The 17,138-nt window shown below is 30.9% G+C and overlaps 1 protein-coding gene across 1 annotated transcript in view; it reads left to right on the top strand.

The window, feature by feature from the left end:
- Positions 1–17,138, top strand: part of LOC116686617 (ankyrin-2-like) — a 158,017-nt gene that overhangs the window by 54,765 nt on the left and 86,114 nt on the right. The window contains 4 exon segments of the mRNA XM_032511638.1: positions 5,439–5,636; positions 7,376–7,451; positions 7,454–7,473; positions 7,910–8,008. Coding sequence (XP_032367529.1) covers positions 5,439–5,636; positions 7,376–7,451; positions 7,454–7,473; positions 7,910–8,008 — 393 coding nt within the window.

Raw genomic sequence — 17,138 nt, 5'->3', positions numbered from 1 at the left:
TATATATATATATATTTGGGAGTTCAAAGAAATATTTTGAGAGAGATTTTAGGTTTTGAGAGAAACGCTTTTCCTCATCATCAGCAAACAGGAATGCAGAATCAGACATCCAAGCCAAGTCATTTATATTGATGAGAAATATGAGTGGCCCAAGTATACATCTTTGAGGCACTCCACAATAAAGCTAACATCGGGAACTGACAGTTGCAATGGCACTGTGCTAAGTTAAATGCTAATGAGGGAACGTCTTGAAAGTAGTGATTGAGACCATAAACTCATTATAAAGAAATTTACTGAGGTTATACATCAAGTGAGAAGTAAAAAACTGTACCAGGATGTGGTTCATAAGGCTTTGAACAGCTTCATTGTGCGACCAAGAACTATTACCTACTACAAAAACCAGATGACTCCTGGGTGTGTTGATCAATGTTAGGGGTGCTAAATAACAAGGAACAACACATACAGTGGTGCTCATAAGTTTACATGTCCATGCTTAAGTTGAAAAAAAATCATGTTTTGGAAATTTATACGAATGCCTTAATTAAAAAATGAGGTAAAATCCAACCATTAAGGACTTTATCAGGATGCATAGTATCCTGATCCATGAAATAACTGGCCTTTAATAATAAAAATCTGCCTGTCTCTATGGGAATTTAACATAGGGGGGGGGGGGGTATAGTAATGCCCCCTGTATTTTAAGGAAGAACATTTATTTATTTACAATGCATTATTCATTCACAAAGAAAATTGGTGTCCTTAAAAGGTTGGATTTTTCCTAATTTTGTTAATTAAGGCATTAAGATCAATTTTCAAAAATTGATTTTTTTATTCCTCTTTTTAGTCAACTTTATTATGGGATCCTAAACTCCTAAATGAGAACTTAAAAGTGAAATAAGAGTTCTTCAAAATCACAGTTTTGCACCTCTGACAACCCTAGCATAGCTCTGTTACTCTTAGTGTTTTTCTTCCAGTCTGCGTACTAAGTAACAAGTACTTGCTGCCTGTATTTTATTAACATCTCCCATCTTCTTTTGGTTGTAAAATTGAAAGTTGAAGTTGTATTTGTGTCCCCTTGACTAAGTCTAAAGTTCTTGTTGCTTTGATTTTCCACCTGCTAGTTGCAAACTAGGTGTTAGTTACTCATAAAGAGTTGTTACAGCAATCATGGTCCCTCCTCAAACTCCCCCTCCACCATCCATCTCCATCACACTAAATGACCTCTCGTTCCCACTGCAGAACGGGCTGTCTCACTGTTTTTGTCACTTTTTTTGATGTTATTGATGCTTTTTACTGACGTTTTTGTCACTTTTTTTTATAGTGTTTTTTTTTTCCTTTTAACGTAGTAGTTGTTTTTATCCCACAACATTTTTGTCTCTTGTTTTTCTTTGAAATTTTTGTATTTCTTTTTTCTTTTTGACGTATTAGTGTTTCTCCCCCATATTTTTGTGTTTTTTGAATTTAATTTTTTAATTTTTTTTTTTTTTTTTTTTCAACGTAGTAGTCGTTTTTCTCCCACAACATTTTTGTCACTTTTTTATTGAAATGTTTTATTTATTTTTCTTTTGACGTATTAGTTGTTTTTCTCCCCAATATTTTGTGAAGTTTTTTAGAATTTTAAATTTTTTAAATTTTTTTTAAATTTTTTTTAACGTAGTAGTCGTTTTTCTCCTACATTTTTGTCACTTTTTATTTGAAATGTTTTTTTTTGTTTTTTTTGACGTATTAGTGTTTTTCTCCCCAATATTTTTGTAAGTTTTTTAGAATTTTAAATTTTTTAAATTTTTTTATTTATTTTTTGTTTAACGTGTAGTTGTTTTTCCCCACAACATTTTGTCACTTTTTTTTTTTTTTTTTTTTAGTATCAGTTGTTTTTCTGCCACAACATTTTGTCACTTTTTTTATTTGAAATGTTTATTTATTTTTTCTTTTTGACGTATTAGTTGTTTTCTCCACAATATTTTGGAACTTTTTTAGAATTTAAAATTTTTTAAAAAACTTTTTTGTTAATTATATTTCCTTTTTTTCCGTTTTGACGTGTAGTTGTTTTTCTTCCCCAACATTTTCGTCACTTGTTTTGAAAAAAAATTTTTTTGGTGTTAGTTACACTCTTAAGAGTTGTTACAGCACAGGGTCGTTCCTCAAACTCCCCCCACCACCATCTCATCACACTAAAGACCTCTCGTTCCCACTGCAGAACGGGCTTGTCTCACTGTTTTTTGTCACTTTTTTGATGTATTGATGCTTTTTACTGACGTTTTTGTCACTTTTTTTATAGGTTTTTTTTTTCCTTTTAACGTAGTAGTTGGTTTATATCCCAAACATTTTGTATCTTGTTTTCTTTGAAATTTTTGTTTCTTTTCTTTTGACGTATTAGTAGTTTTTCTCCCCCAATATTTTGTAAGTGTTTTTTGAATTTTAAATTTTTTTAATTTTTTTTTTTTTTTTTTTCAACGTAGTAGTCGTTTTTTCCCACAACATTTTGTCACCTTTTTTATTTGAAATGTTTTTTATTTATTTTTTCTTTTTTGACGTATTAGTGTTTTTCTCCCCCATATTTTGTAAATTTTTTAGAATTTTAAATTTTTTAAATTTTTTTTAAATTTTTGTTTAAAGTAGTAGTTGTTTTCTCCACAACATTTTTGTCACTTTTTTTTTTGGATCAGTTGTTTTCTCCCACAACATTTTTGTCACTTTTTTTTTTTTTTTTTTAGTATCAGTTGTTTTTCTGCCACAACATTTTTGTCACTTTTTTTATTTGAAATGTTTTTATTTATTTTTTCTTTTTGACGTATTAGTTGTTTTTCTCCCACAATATTTTTGTAACTTTTTTAGAATTTAAAATTTTTAAAAAAACTTTTTTGTTAATTATATTTCCTTTTTTTCCGTTTTGACGTAGTAGTTGTTTTTCTTCCCCAACATTTTCGTCACTTGTTTTGAAAAAACATTTTTTTGGTGTTAGTTACACTCTTAAAGAGTTGTTACAGCAATCATGGTCGTTCCTCAAACTCCCCCTCCACCATCCATCTCCATCACACTAAATGACCTCTCGTTCCCACTGCAGAACGGGCTGTCTCACTGTTTTTGTCACTTTTTTTGATGTTATTGATGCTTTTTACTGACGTTTTTGTCACTTTTTTTATAGTGTTTTTTTTTTCCTTTTAACGTAGTAGTTGTTTTTATCCCACAACATTTTTGTCTCTTGTTTTTCTTTGAAATTTTTGTATTTCTTTTTTCTTTTTGACGTATTAGTAGTTTTTCTCCCCCAATATTTTTGTAAGTGTTTTTTGAATTTTAAATTTTTTTAATTTTTTTTTTTTTTTTTCAACGTAGTAGTCGTTTTTCTCCCACAACATTTTTGTCACTTTTTTATTTGAAATGTTTTTATTTATTTTTTCTTTTTGACGTATTAGTTGTTTTTCTCCCCCAATATTTTTGTAAATTTTTTAGAATTTTAAATTTTTTAAATTTTTTTTAAATTTTTTGTTTAACGTAGTAGTTGTTTTCTCCACACCATTTTGTCACTTTTTTTTTTGTATCAGTTGTTTTCTCCACAACATTTTGTCACTTTTTTTTTTTTTTTTTAGTATCAGTTGTTTTTCTGCCAAACATTTTGTCACTTTTTTTTTGAAATTTTTTATTTATTTTTTCTTTTTGACGTATTAGTTGTTTTTCTCCCACAATATTTTTGTAACTTTTTTGAATTTAAAATTTTTAAAAAAATTTTTTGGTTAATTATATTCCTTTTTTCCGTTTTGACGTAGTAGTGTTTTTCTTCCCCAACATTTCGTACTTGTTTTGAAAAAAACATTTTTTTGGTGTTAGTTACACTCTTAAAGAGTTGTTACAGCAATCATGGTCGTTCCTCAAATCCCCCTCCACCATCCATCTCCATCACACTAAATGACCTCTCGTTCCCCCTGCAGAACGGGCTGTTCTCATGTTTTTGTCACTTTTTTTGATGTTATTGATGCTTTTTACTGACGTTTTTGTCACTTTTTTATAGTTTTTTTTTCCTTTTAACGTAGTAGTGTTTTTATCCCACAACATTTTTGTCCTTGTTTTTCTTTGAAATTTTTGTATTTCTTTTTTCTTTGACGTATTAGTAGTTTTTCTCCCCCAATATTTTTGTAAGTGTTTTTGAATTTTAAATTTTTAATTTTTTTTTTTTTCAACGTAGTGTCGTTTTTTCTCCCACAACATTTTGTCACTTTTTTATTTGAAATGTTTTATTTATTTTTTTCTTTTTGACGTTTAGTTGTTTTTCTCCCCCAATATTTTTGAAATTTTTAGATATAAATTTTTAAATTTTTTTAAATTTTTTGTTTAACGTAGTAGTTGTTTTCTCCCACAACATTTTTGTCACTTTTTTTTTTTTGTATCAGTTGTTTTCTCCCACAACATTTTTGTCCTTTTTTTTTTTGTTTAGTATCAGTTGTTTTTCTGCCACAAAATTTTTGTCACTTTTTTTATTTGAAATGTTTTTATTTATTTTTTCTTTTGACGTATTAGTTGTTTTTCTCCCACAATATTTTTGTAACTTTTTAGAATTTAAAATTTTTAAAAAAACTTTTTGTTAATTATATTTCCTTTTTTCCGTGTTGACGTAGTAGTTGTTTTTCTTCCCCAACATTTTCGTCACTTGTTTTGAAAAAACATTTTTTGGGTGTAGTACACTCTAAAGAGTTGTTACAGCAATCATGGTCGTTCTCAAACTCCCCCTCCATCCATCTTCCATCACACTAAATGACCTCTCGTTCCCTGCAGAACGGGCTGTCTCACTGGTTTGTCACTTTTTTTGATGTATTGATGTTTTACTGACGGTTTTGTCACTTTTTTTTATATTGTTTTTTTTCCTTTTAACGTAGTAGTTGTTTTTATCCCACAACATTTTTGTCTCTTGTTTTCTTTGAATTTTTGTATTTCTTTTTCTTTTGACGTATTAGTAGTTTTTCCCCCCCATATTTTTGTAAGTGTTTTTGTAATTTAAATTTTTTAATTTTTTTTTTTTTTTTTTTCAACGTAGTAGTCGTTTTTCTCCCACAACATTTTGTCACTTTTTTATTTGAAATGTTTTTATTTATTTTCTTTTGAGTATTAGTTGTTTTTCTCCCCCAATATTTTTTTAAGTTTTTTAATTTAAATTTTTTAATTTTTTTTAATTTTTTTAGTATAGTTTTGTTTTGTTTTTTTCTCCACAACATTTGTCACTTTTTTTATTTTTGTATCAATTGTTTTTCTCCCACAACATTTTGTCTTTTTTTTTTTTTTTAGTATCAGTTATTTTTCTGCCACAACATTTTCGTCACTTGTTTTGAAAAAAAAATTGTTGGTGTTAGTTACACTCTTAAAGAGTTGTTACAGCAATCATGGTCGTTCCTCAAACTCCCCCTCCACCATCCATCTCCATCACACTAAATGACCTCTCGTTCCCACTGCAGAACGGGCTGTCTCCTCTCCACATGGCGGCACAAGGCGACCACGTCGAATGCGTCAAGCACCTCCTGCAGCACAAGGCTCCCGTGGACGACGTGACGCTGGACTACCTGACGGCGTTGCACGTGGCGGCTCACTGCGGCCACTACCGGGTCACCAAACTGCTGCTGGACAAGAGGGCCAACCCCAACGCCAGGGCGCTGGTACGGTTAACCCTCGTGTTGTCTTCCAGTCCACCGGGACACTTTCTGGTCTTCTGGGACCAAATTTAAAATACAAACCTTTTTTTTTTTGGACACTTTTGTTGCTTTCATTAATGTTTTTGGAAGCTTTTTCTTGACATTTTTGTCACTTCATTTGAAGTTTTTTTGGACGTATCGGTTGTTTTTCCTCCAGCACCATTTGTCACTTTCAAAAAAAAAAAAATTATCGTCTTTTTTTCTTCCCTTTTGACATGGCTGTTGCTATTCTCCCGCAACATTTTTGTCACTTTTTTTGAATTTTTTTTCCACAATGTAACGTATTAGTTGTTTTTCTCCAACGACATTTTCGTCACTATTTTGAATTTTCTTAATTTTTTATTTTTTTATTTGACGTATTAGTTGTTTTTCTCCCGCAACATTTTCGTCACTTTTTAATATTTTTTTAATATATATTTTTTCCTTTTTTACGTATTTGTCGTTTTTCTCCCCCAACATTTCCGTCACTTTTTTTTTGAATTTTTCTCTTTTTTTTGCCTGTTTTTTACGTATTAGATGTTTTTCTCCAACGGCATTTTCGTCACTTTTTTTAATTTTCTTTATTTTTTATTTTTTTATTTTTTATTTGACGTATTAGTTGTTTTTCTCCCGCAACATTTGTCACTTTTTAAGAATTTTTTAAATATTTTTTTTTATTTTCGTATTTGTTGTTTTCTCCCGGAACATTTGTCTCTTTTTAAGAATTAAAAAAAAAATGTTTTTTTTCCCTTTTTGACGTATTTGTCGTTTTTCTCCCCCAACATTTTCGTCACTTTTTTTTTTGAATTTTTCTCTTTTTTTTGCCTGTTTTTTACGTATTAGTTGTTTTTCTCAGTAAACTGATCCCTTATTTTACTTGCGAAGAGCGTTGCATGGAACCATCCATGTTATTTTTTGACAATGTGGTTGAAAGAAAACCCAAAATTTATGATATGGAAGCTTTTTGAAAATGGGTCAAATTTGACTCGAGGACAACCAGGAGGTTAAAATTTTTTTAGCAATCACGCTGTGGAAAGATACCCATCAAGATGACAGATTAGTCAAGTATACAGTGGGGCTCAAATGTTTGGGCACCTCAGGTGAAAAGATTGTATTAATGTGCATAATGAAGCCGAGAAAAGATGGAAAAATCTCCAAAAGGCATCAAACGGCTGATTAAAAAATGTGTATAATACATCGCAAAGAGTTAGATTTTTATTTCCATCATTTACACTTTCAAAATAACAGAAAACAAAAAAAGTGGCGTCTGCAAAAATTTGGGCATATTGCACGAATACAATATTATATATTACATGGCTTTTGGAGATTTTTCCATCTTTTCTTGGCTTCTTTATGCACTTTAATACAACTTTTTACCTGGGGTGCCCAAACTTTCAAGCCCCACAGTATATATATATAGTTATATATATATATATATATATATATATATATATATATATATATATATATATATATATATATATATATATATATATATATAAACTGAGCAGGTTTTAAAGACAAAAGACTATTGGGTCCTGGGTTCATCCTTTACTTTACTTTATCTGTGTGTGTGTGTGTGTGTGTGTGTGTGTGTGTGTGTGTGCGTGCGTGTGTGTGTGTGTGGTGTGTGTGTGTGTGTGGTGTGTGTGTGTGTGGCGTGCCTGCGTGCGTGTACGTGCGTGGTGTGTGTGGTGTGTGTGTGTGTCCCGTTCCCCCAACAGAACGGCTTCACTACGCTGCACATCGCCTGTAAGAAGAACCGAGTGAAAGTGATGGAGCTGCTGGTGAAATACGGAGCCTCATCCAGGCCATTACAGAGGTACGTCTCGCACCCCCCCGAGGGACACCCAAATCTGCACAAACGTGGGCTTTCAACCTACTGGGCTTTTCCACATGGACTACCAAAGAGCTGCTCTACTCCAGATAGCACTAGCTACTGTCCCAGTTATGAAGAGCAGCAGAAATGTGTTTTCAGGACAACAGGACAACAACGAGTTGCAAAGTGGTGCAAGTGGAGTAGTGCAAGGCAGCGAGGCACAGTAGGGGGGACGAAGAAAGTCCGGGGGCCGGGGGAGGGGTGGAGGGGGTGGAGGGGGTGGGGGGGGGGGGGGTGTAGGCAGTGGAGTGATGTCAGTGCATATGGGAGTTAGGGGGGTTATGGTTTTTGGGTTTGATAAGCTCTCCTTGAGTATATGTTCTATATGATTAATATCTCACGCTACTGGTCTTGGTCTGCTTCCGTCCCCCGTGTCCAGTCCGGACTGACCCCCATCCACGTGGCGGCCTTCATGGGTCACCTGAACATCGTGCTGCTGCTGCTGCAGAACGGCGCCTCGTCCGACGTCAGCAACATCGTGAGTGACGGGAATCCCGCCAATCCCAGAGGGAGAAAACGTGTCTGGAAATATTACAGTGACGTCGACTACGGAGCTGGAATCGTTTTATTTATTACATGAGAGGAAAAAAAGAAAAAGTTATCACACTGACATTTTTTTGGGAGGTTTTTCATGGAAAGTTTTCATACCAATAAATCAAAAAATCTCTCAAAATAGTTTTTGCATGTTTTGCGTTTGAGAGCGTTTGTTTTGAGACAAACCCAATTTTTTTGAGATAATTTGTTTTTCTAACTGAATATACATATTTGGGAGTTTAAAAAAAATTATTTTGAGATAGATTTTACGTTTGAGAGAAACACATTTTTTGGGAGAATTTTTACATATTTCAAAGTTAAAAAATATATTTTGAGAGAGATTTTACTTTTTGAGAGAAACTGGTTTTTTTTTTAGAGAATTTTTACATATTTCATATTTCAATATTTCATATATTTAAAATATATTTTCAGAGGGATTTTATGTTTTGAGAGAAACACATTTTTTTGGGAGAATTTGTACATATTTCAGAGTTTAAAAAAACATTTTGAGAGAGATTTTACTTTTTGAAAGAAACTGGGTTTTTTTAGAGAAGTTTTACATATTTCATATTTCAATATTTTATATTTAAAATATATTTTAGAGGGATTTTATGTTTTGAGAGAAACACATTTTTTGGGAGAATTTAAAAAAACTTTTAAGAAAGATTTTGACTTTTTGAGAGAAAAACTTATTTTTTTGACAACCTCTGAAATAATGTACAATTCTCAAAACAAACAGTTTTCCTCTGCAAACATAAAATCTCTCTCAAAATCATTTTTAATTCGCTGAATATTACAAATTCCTAAAAACCCAGTTTCTTTCAAAAGTAAAACGTCTCTCAAAATAGATTTTTAAAACTCTCAAATATGTAAAAATTCTCCTCAAAAAAATTGTGTTTCTTCTCAAAACATAAAATCCTCTCAAAGTATATTTTAAATATAGAAATATGAAATAATGTACAACATCTCTCTAACACAGATAATTTTCCTCTCAAAAGTCAAATCTTTCTAAAAGTTTTTTTAAACTCTGAAATATGAAAACTTCTCCAAAAAAGAGTGTTCTCTCAAAACAGAAATCCCTCTCAAACATATTTTTAAATATGAATATTTGAATATGAAATATGTAAAACTTCCTAAAAAAACCCAGTTTCTTTCAAAAGTAAATCCTCTCAAACTATATTTTTATAAACCCAAATATGTAAAAATTCCTCAAGAAAAATGTGTTTCCATCTCACAAACATAAAATCTCTCTCAAAATATAGGTTTTAAATATATGAATAGTTGAATATGAAATAGTAAAATTCTTCTAAAAAAACCCAGTTTCTCTCAAAAGTAAATCGCCTCTCACATAGATTTTTAAATATGAAATAATTATAATGAAATATGTAAAATTCCTCTAAACAAAACCCAGTTTCGCTCACAAAAGTAAAGATCCGTCTCAACATATTATTTTTAATATATAAATATTGAAATATGAAATATGTAAAAATTCATCTACAAAAAAACCGTTCTTTCACAAAGTAAAATCGTCTCTCAAATATATTTTTAAACTCTCCAATAGATCAAAATTCTCTCAAAAAATGTGTTTCTCTCAAAACATAAAAGCCCTCGTCAATATATTTTTAATCATGAAAATTGTAAATTGCAATATGTCAACAATTCCTCAAAAAATACAGTTTTCTCAATAAGAATCTCTCAACATGTTTATGATATGAATATTTAATTGATATAAAATTCTCCTAACAAAAATCCGTGTTCTCTCAAAAATAAACATCCTCTAAAATCCTATTTTTAATATATGACAATATTGGAATATGAAAATTTTACAATTCTGCTAAAAACAACCCATTTTCCTTTCAAAAAGTAAAATCCTCTCAAAATATTTTTTAAACTCTAAATATGTACAAATTCTCCTCAAAAATGTGTTTCTCTCAAACAAAAATCCCTCATACATATATTTTAAATAAATGAATATTTGAATATGAATTCATGTAAAGCCTTCTCAAAATAAGTTTTTCTCTCAACAAATTCACAAATCTTTCTTACAAGGTTTTTTTTAACTTCAATGTAAAATCCCAAAAATGTGTTTCTGCTCCAAACTAAAATCCCTCTCGAAATATATTTTAAATATATGAAATATTGTAACTATCCGAAAAAAAATTCTTCTCTCAAAACCCAGTCTATTCAAAATATTTCCCCCCCCCCCCCTAAGTAATGTTTTTTTAAACTCTGAAATATGTCACAAATTTCTCCAAAAAAAAAGTGTTTCTCTCAAAACATAAATCCCTCTCAAAACATATTTTAAATCTGAAATATTGAAAATATGAAATTCGTAAAATTCCTAAAAACCAGTTTTTCTTTCAAAAGTAAAATCTCTCCAAAATATTTTTTAAACTTAATGTAAAATTCTCACAAAAAAATGTGTCTCTCAAAACATAAATCTCTCTCAAATATATTTTATTGAAATATTGAAAAAAATATGTAAAATCTCTAACAAAACCCAGTTTCTCTCAAAAAGTAATCTCTCTCAATATATTTTAATTCAAATATTGAAATATGAATATTAAATTCTCCAAAAAAATATTTCTCTCAAAAATAAATCTCTCTCAAAATTTTTTAAATATATGAATAGAAATATGAATGTACAAATTCTCATAAAAAACACCCAGTTTCTTCAAAAGTAAATTCCTAAAATTATTTTTAAACTCTCAAATATGTAAAAATTCTCCAAAAAATGTGTTCTCTCAAAACATAAAATCCCTCTCAAAATATATTTTAAATATTAAATTAGAAATTGAATATACATTCTCTAAAAAATAAGTTTTTCTCTCAAAAGTCAAAATCTTCTCTAAAATCTGTTTAAAAATTCTCCACAAAATGTGTTTCTCTCAAAAACATAAAATCCCTCATAAAATATATTAATATAAATATTGAAATATGAAATATGTAAAATACTTCCGGTAAAAACCAGTTTCTTCAAAAAGTAAAATCTCTCTAAAATTTTAACTCTAATATTACAATCTCCAAAAAAAAGGGTTTCTCTCAAAACGTAAAATCTCTCTAAATATATTTTAAATATATGAAATATTGAAATATGAAATATGTAAAATTCTCAAAAAAATAAGTTTTTCTTCTCAAAACTCCAGAAATCTTATCTTAAAGTATATGATTTAAAACTCGAATATGTAAAATTCTCTCAAACAATGGTTTCTCTCAAAATAAAATCCCTTCAAATATATTTAATATATGAAAGTATGAAATATGAAATTGTAAAAATTCTCTAAAAAAAACCAGGTTTCTCTCAAAAAGCTAAAATCCTCTCAAATATATCTTTTTAAACTCTGAATTGTAAAAATTTCTAAAAAAAGTTTCTCTCCAAAATAAATCCTCTAAATATATGTAAATATATGAAATATTGAAATGAAATATGTAAAATTCTCTAAAAAAAACCCAGTTTCTTCAAAAAGTAAAATCTCTCTCAACAATATTTTAAATATATATAAACTGAAATATGTAAAAATTCTCTAAAAAAACCAGTTTCTTTCAAAAATAAAATCTCTCTCAAAATATATTTTAAATCTCAAATATGAAATATGAAATATTAATTCTCCAAAAAAATGTGTTTCTCTCAAAACCTAAATCTCTCTCAAAATATATTTTAAATATATGAAATATTGAAATATGAAATAGTAAACATTCTCAAAAAAGTAGTTTTTCTCTCAAAAAGTCAAAATCTCTTCTAAGTTTTTTTAAATTCTCCCAAAAAATGGTGTTTCTCTCAAAACATAAATCCCTCTAAATATATTTAAATATAAAATATTAATATGAAATTGTACAACTTCTCTAAAAAAAACCCAGTTTCTTTCAAAAAGTAAAATCTCTCTCAAAATGTTTTTTAAACTCTGAAATATGTACAAATTCTCCCAAAAAATGTGTTTCTCTCAAAACATAAAATCCCTCTGAAAATATTTTTTAAATATATGCAAATGAAATATGAAATATGTAAAAATTCCTCTAAAAAAAAACAGTTTCTCTCAAAAAGTAAAATCTCTCAAAATATATTTTTTAACTTTGAAATATGTAAAAATTCTCCCAAAAAATGTGTTTCTCTCAAACGTTAAATCATCTCAAAATAATTTTTTTTAAACTCCCAAATATGTATATCAGTTAGAAAAATAAACAATATTCATCAAAAAATGGGTTGTCTAAAAACAACGCTCTCAAACGCAAAAACATGCAAAACTTTTGAGGATTTTTTGATTTATTGGTATGAAACTTTCCATGAAAAAACCTCCCAAAAAATGTCAGTGTGTAACTTTTTCTTTTTTCCTCTCATGTAATAATAAAACGATTCCACTCGTAGTCGAGTCACTGTAATATTCCAGACCGTTTTCCTCCCTCTGGGATTGGCGGGATTTCCCGTCACTCACGATGTTGCTGACGTCGGACGAGCGCCGTTTCTGCAGCAGCAGCAGCACGATGTCAGGTGACCCATGAAGGCCGCCACTGGATGGGGGTCAGTCCGACTGGACACGGGACGGAAGCAGCCAAGACCAGTAGCGTGAGATATTAATCATATAGAATAACTCAAGAGAGCTTATCAACCCAAAACCATAAACCCCCCTAACTCCCATATGCACTGACATCACTCCACGGCCTCCACCCCCCCCCCCCCCCCCCCCCCCCCCACCCCTCCCCGGCCCCCGGACTTTCTTCGTCCCCCCTACTGTGCCTCGCTGCCTTGCACACTCCACTTGCACCACATTTGCAACTCGTTGTTGTCCTGTTGTTCCTGAAAACACATTTCTGCTGCTCGTCATAACTGGACAGTAGCTGTGCTATCTGAGTAGAGCAGCTCTTTGGTAGTCCATGTGGAAAGCCCAGTAGTTTGAAAGCCCACTTTTGTGCAGATTTGGGTGTCCCTCGGGGGGTGCGAACGTACCTCGTATGGCCTGGATGGAGGCTCCGTATTTCACCAGCAGCTCCATCACTTTCACTCGGTTCTTCTTACAGGCGTGTCGCGGAGTGAAGCCGTTCTGTTGGGGGAACGGGACACACACACACACACACACACACCGCACGCACTCCGCACCAGGCAACACACACACCACACACACACACACACACACACACACACACCACGCACGCACACACACACACACAACACACACACAACACACACACACACAGATAAAGTACAGTAAAGGATGAACCAGGACCCAATAGTCTTTTGTCTTTAAACCCTCTCATTTATATATATAGATATATATATAATATATTATATATATATATATATATATATTATATATATATATATATATATATAATATATATACTGTGGGGCTTGAAAGTTTTGGGCACCCCAGGTAAAAGTTGTATTAAAGTGCATAAAGAAGCCAAGAAAAGATGGAAAAATCTCCAAAGCCATGTAATATTAATTGTATTCGTGCATAGCCCAAATTTTTGCAGACGCCACTTTTTTTGTTTTCTGTTATTTTGAAAGTGTAAATGATGGAAATAAAATCTACCTTTGCGATGTATTCTACACATTTTTTAATCGCCGTTTGATGCCTTTTGAGATTTTTTCCATCTTTTCTCGCTTTCATTATGCACATTAATACATCTTTTCACTGAGTGCCCAAACAGTTGAGCCCCACTGTAATCCTTGACTAATCTGTCACTTGATGGGTATCTTCCACAGGCGATTGCTAAAAAATTTTTAACACCTCCTGGTTGTCCTCTAGTCAAATTTGACCCATTTTCAAAAAGCTTCCATATCAAAATTTGGGGGTTTTCTTTCAACCACATTGTCACAAAAATACATGGATGTTCCATGCAACGCTCTTTCGCAGTAAAAAAGGGATCATTTTTACTGAAAACAACAACTATATACGTAAAAAACAGGCAAAAAAAAAGAGAAAATTCAAAAAAAAAAGGGACGAAAATGTGTTGGGGGAGAAAAAACGACATACTCAAAAAGGAAAACAAATATTTAAAAAATTCCTTAAAAAGTGACAAAGTTGTTCGAGAAAACACTAATTCGTCAAATAAAAAAAAAAAATAAAAAAGTGAAAGCAAAAATTAAAAAAAGTGCACGAAAATGCCGTTGGAGAAAAACATCTAATACGTAAAAAACCAGTGCAAAAAAAAGAGAAAAATTCAAAAAAAAGTGACGGAATGTTTGGGAGAAACGAAAATACGATAGAAAAGGAAAAAAATATATATTAAAAAAATATTAAAAGTGACGAAAATGTTGCGGGAGAAAACACTAACTCAATCAAAAATAAAAAATTAAGAAAATTCAAAAAAGTGACGAAAATGTCGTGAGAAAAACAACTAATACGTTTACATTGTGGGAAAAAAAATTCAAAAAGTGACCAAAATGTTGCGGGAGAATAGCAACAGCCATGTCAAAAGGGAAGAAAAAAAAGACGATAATTTTTTTTTTTTGAAAGTGCAATGGTGCTGGAGGAAAAACAACCGATACTTCAAAAAACTTCAAATGAAGTGACAAAATGTTCAGAAAAGCTTCCAAAAACATTAATGAAACAACCAAAATTTCCAAAAAAAAAAGGTTTGTATTTTAAATTTGGTCCCAGAAGACCAGAACAGTGTCCCGTGGACTGGAAGACAACACGAGGTTACCGTACCCGCCCTGGCGTTGGGGTTGCCGTCTTGTCCAGCAGCAGTTTGGTGACCCGTGTGGCCGCAGTGAGCCGCCACGTGCAACGCCGTCAGGTAGTCCACGTCACGTCGTCCACGGGAGCCTTGTGCGCAGGAGGTCTTGACGCATTCGACGTGGTCGCCTTGTGCCGCCATGTGAGAGGAGACAGCCCGTTCTGCAGTGGAACGAGGGTCATTTAGTGTGATGGAGATGGATGGTGGAGGGGGATTTTGAGGACCGACCATGATTGCTGTAACAACTCTTTAAGAGTTAACTACACCCAACAATTTTTTTCAAACAAGTGACGAAATGTGTGGCAGGAAAAATAACTGTACACAAAGAAAAAAAAAAAGTGACAAAATGTTGTGGAGAAAAACAATTGATACAAAAAAAAAAAAAAAGTGACAAAAATGTTGTGGGAGAAGACAACACTACGTTAAACAAATTAAAAAAAAATTAAAAAATTTAAAAATTCTAAAAACTTACCAAATATTGGGGGAGAAAAACAACTATAACGTCAAAAGAAAAATAAATAAAAACATTTCAAATAAAAAGTGACAAAATGTTGTGGGAGAAAACGACTACTACGTTGAAAAAAAAAAAAAAAAATTAAAAAATTTAAAATTCTAAAACCTTACAAAAATATTGGGTAGAAACTACTATACGTCAAAAAGAAAAGAAATACAAAAATTCAGAAACTGAAAAGACAAAGTTGTGGGATAACAACAACTACTACGTAAAAGGAAAAAAAAAACACTATAAAAAGTGACAAAAACGTCAGTAAAAAGCATCAATAACATCAAAAAGTGACAAAAACAGTGAGACAGCCCGTTCTGCGTGGAACGAAGACGTTTTAGTGTGGGAGATGTATGGTGGAGGGGGAGTTTGAGGAACGACCATGATTGCTGTACAACTCTTTAAGATGTAACTAACCCAAAAAAAATTTTTTTCAAACAAGTGACGAAATGTTGGGAAGAAAACAACTACTACGTCAAAACGAAAAAAGGAAATATAATTAAAAAAAAATGTTTTTTTAAAAAATTTTAAATAAAATAAAAAAAAATTTAAAAAAAAATAAAAAAAAAAAAAAAAATTCCTAAAAAAGTTACAAAAATATTTGTGGGAGAAAACCAACTAAGTACGTTAAAAAAAAAATTAAAAAAATTTACAAATTCTAAAAAGTTACAAAAATATTGGGGAGAAAAACAACTAATACGTCAAAAAGAAAATAAATAAAAACATTTCAAATAAAAAAGTGACAAAATGTTGTGGCATAAAAACACTGATACTAAAAAAAAAAAAAGTGACAAAAATGTTGGGAGAAACCAACAGTACAAACAAAAAAACTTACAAAATGTGTGGGAGAAAAAACTACATACTTAACAAAAAATAAAATAAAAAAATTTAACAATTTAAATGTCTAAAAAACTTAACAAAAATATGGGGGATAAAAACACTAATACGTCAAAAAAAACAATAACAAAAAAAAAACATTTCAATAACAAAAAGTGACAAAAAATGTTGTAGGAGACAAACGACTACACTTAAAAAAAAATTAAAAAAATTTGAAAAATTTTAAAATTCTAAAAACTTACAAAATATTGGGGAAAAACAACTATACGTTAAAAAAAAATAAAAATTTTCAAACAAAAAACATTTAAAGGACAAATGTTGTGGGAGAAAACGACTACTACAGGTCGTACAAAAAAAAAAAAAAAAAAACATTAAAAATTAAAATTCAAAAAAACAACTACAACCTACACAAATATGGGGGAAAAACTACTAATAACGTCAAAAAGAAAAAAGATACACAAATTGCAAAGAAAACAAGATGACAAACATGTTGTGGTATAACACAACTACTACGTTAAAGGCAAAAAAAACACTATAAAAAGTGACAAAACTCAGAAAGCATCATACATCACAAAAAGTGACCAAAAACAGCAGTGACGACAGCCCGTTCTGACACACGTGTGAAATCGTAGTAGTCAAGTTAGTTAATTGATGGATAATGCGACCTGGATGGTGGAGGGTCCACGTTTTGCTATGGTACACGACCCTCATCATTAGCCTCGGTACTTAACACACGCTTTAGCCAAGGAATGTCCACAACCACAAAAACATTTTTTTTCAAAACAAGCGACGAAATGTTGGGGAATAAAAACCAACTACTACGTCAAAACCGAAAAAAAGGAAATTACATTAACAAAAAAGTTTTTTTAAAAATTTTAAATTCTAAAAACAGTACAAAATATTGTGGAGGAAAACAACTAAACGTTAAAAAAAAAATTAAAAAATTTAAAAATTCTGAAAAAAGTTACAAAATTGGGTGGAACTAAACAATCTAATACCGTTCAAAAGAAAAAATAATAAAAACATTTCAACTAAAAAACGGACAAAATGTTGCAGA

This window comes from Etheostoma spectabile, unplaced genomic scaffold (genome assembly GCF_008692095.1).
Source record: "Etheostoma spectabile isolate EspeVRDwgs_2016 unplaced genomic scaffold, UIUC_Espe_1.0 scaffold403, whole genome shotgun sequence".
NCBI classification, from domain to species: domain Eukaryota; kingdom Metazoa; phylum Chordata; class Actinopteri; order Perciformes; family Percidae; genus Etheostoma; species Etheostoma spectabile.
This window is presented reverse-complemented; position numbering and strand designations above follow the sequence as displayed.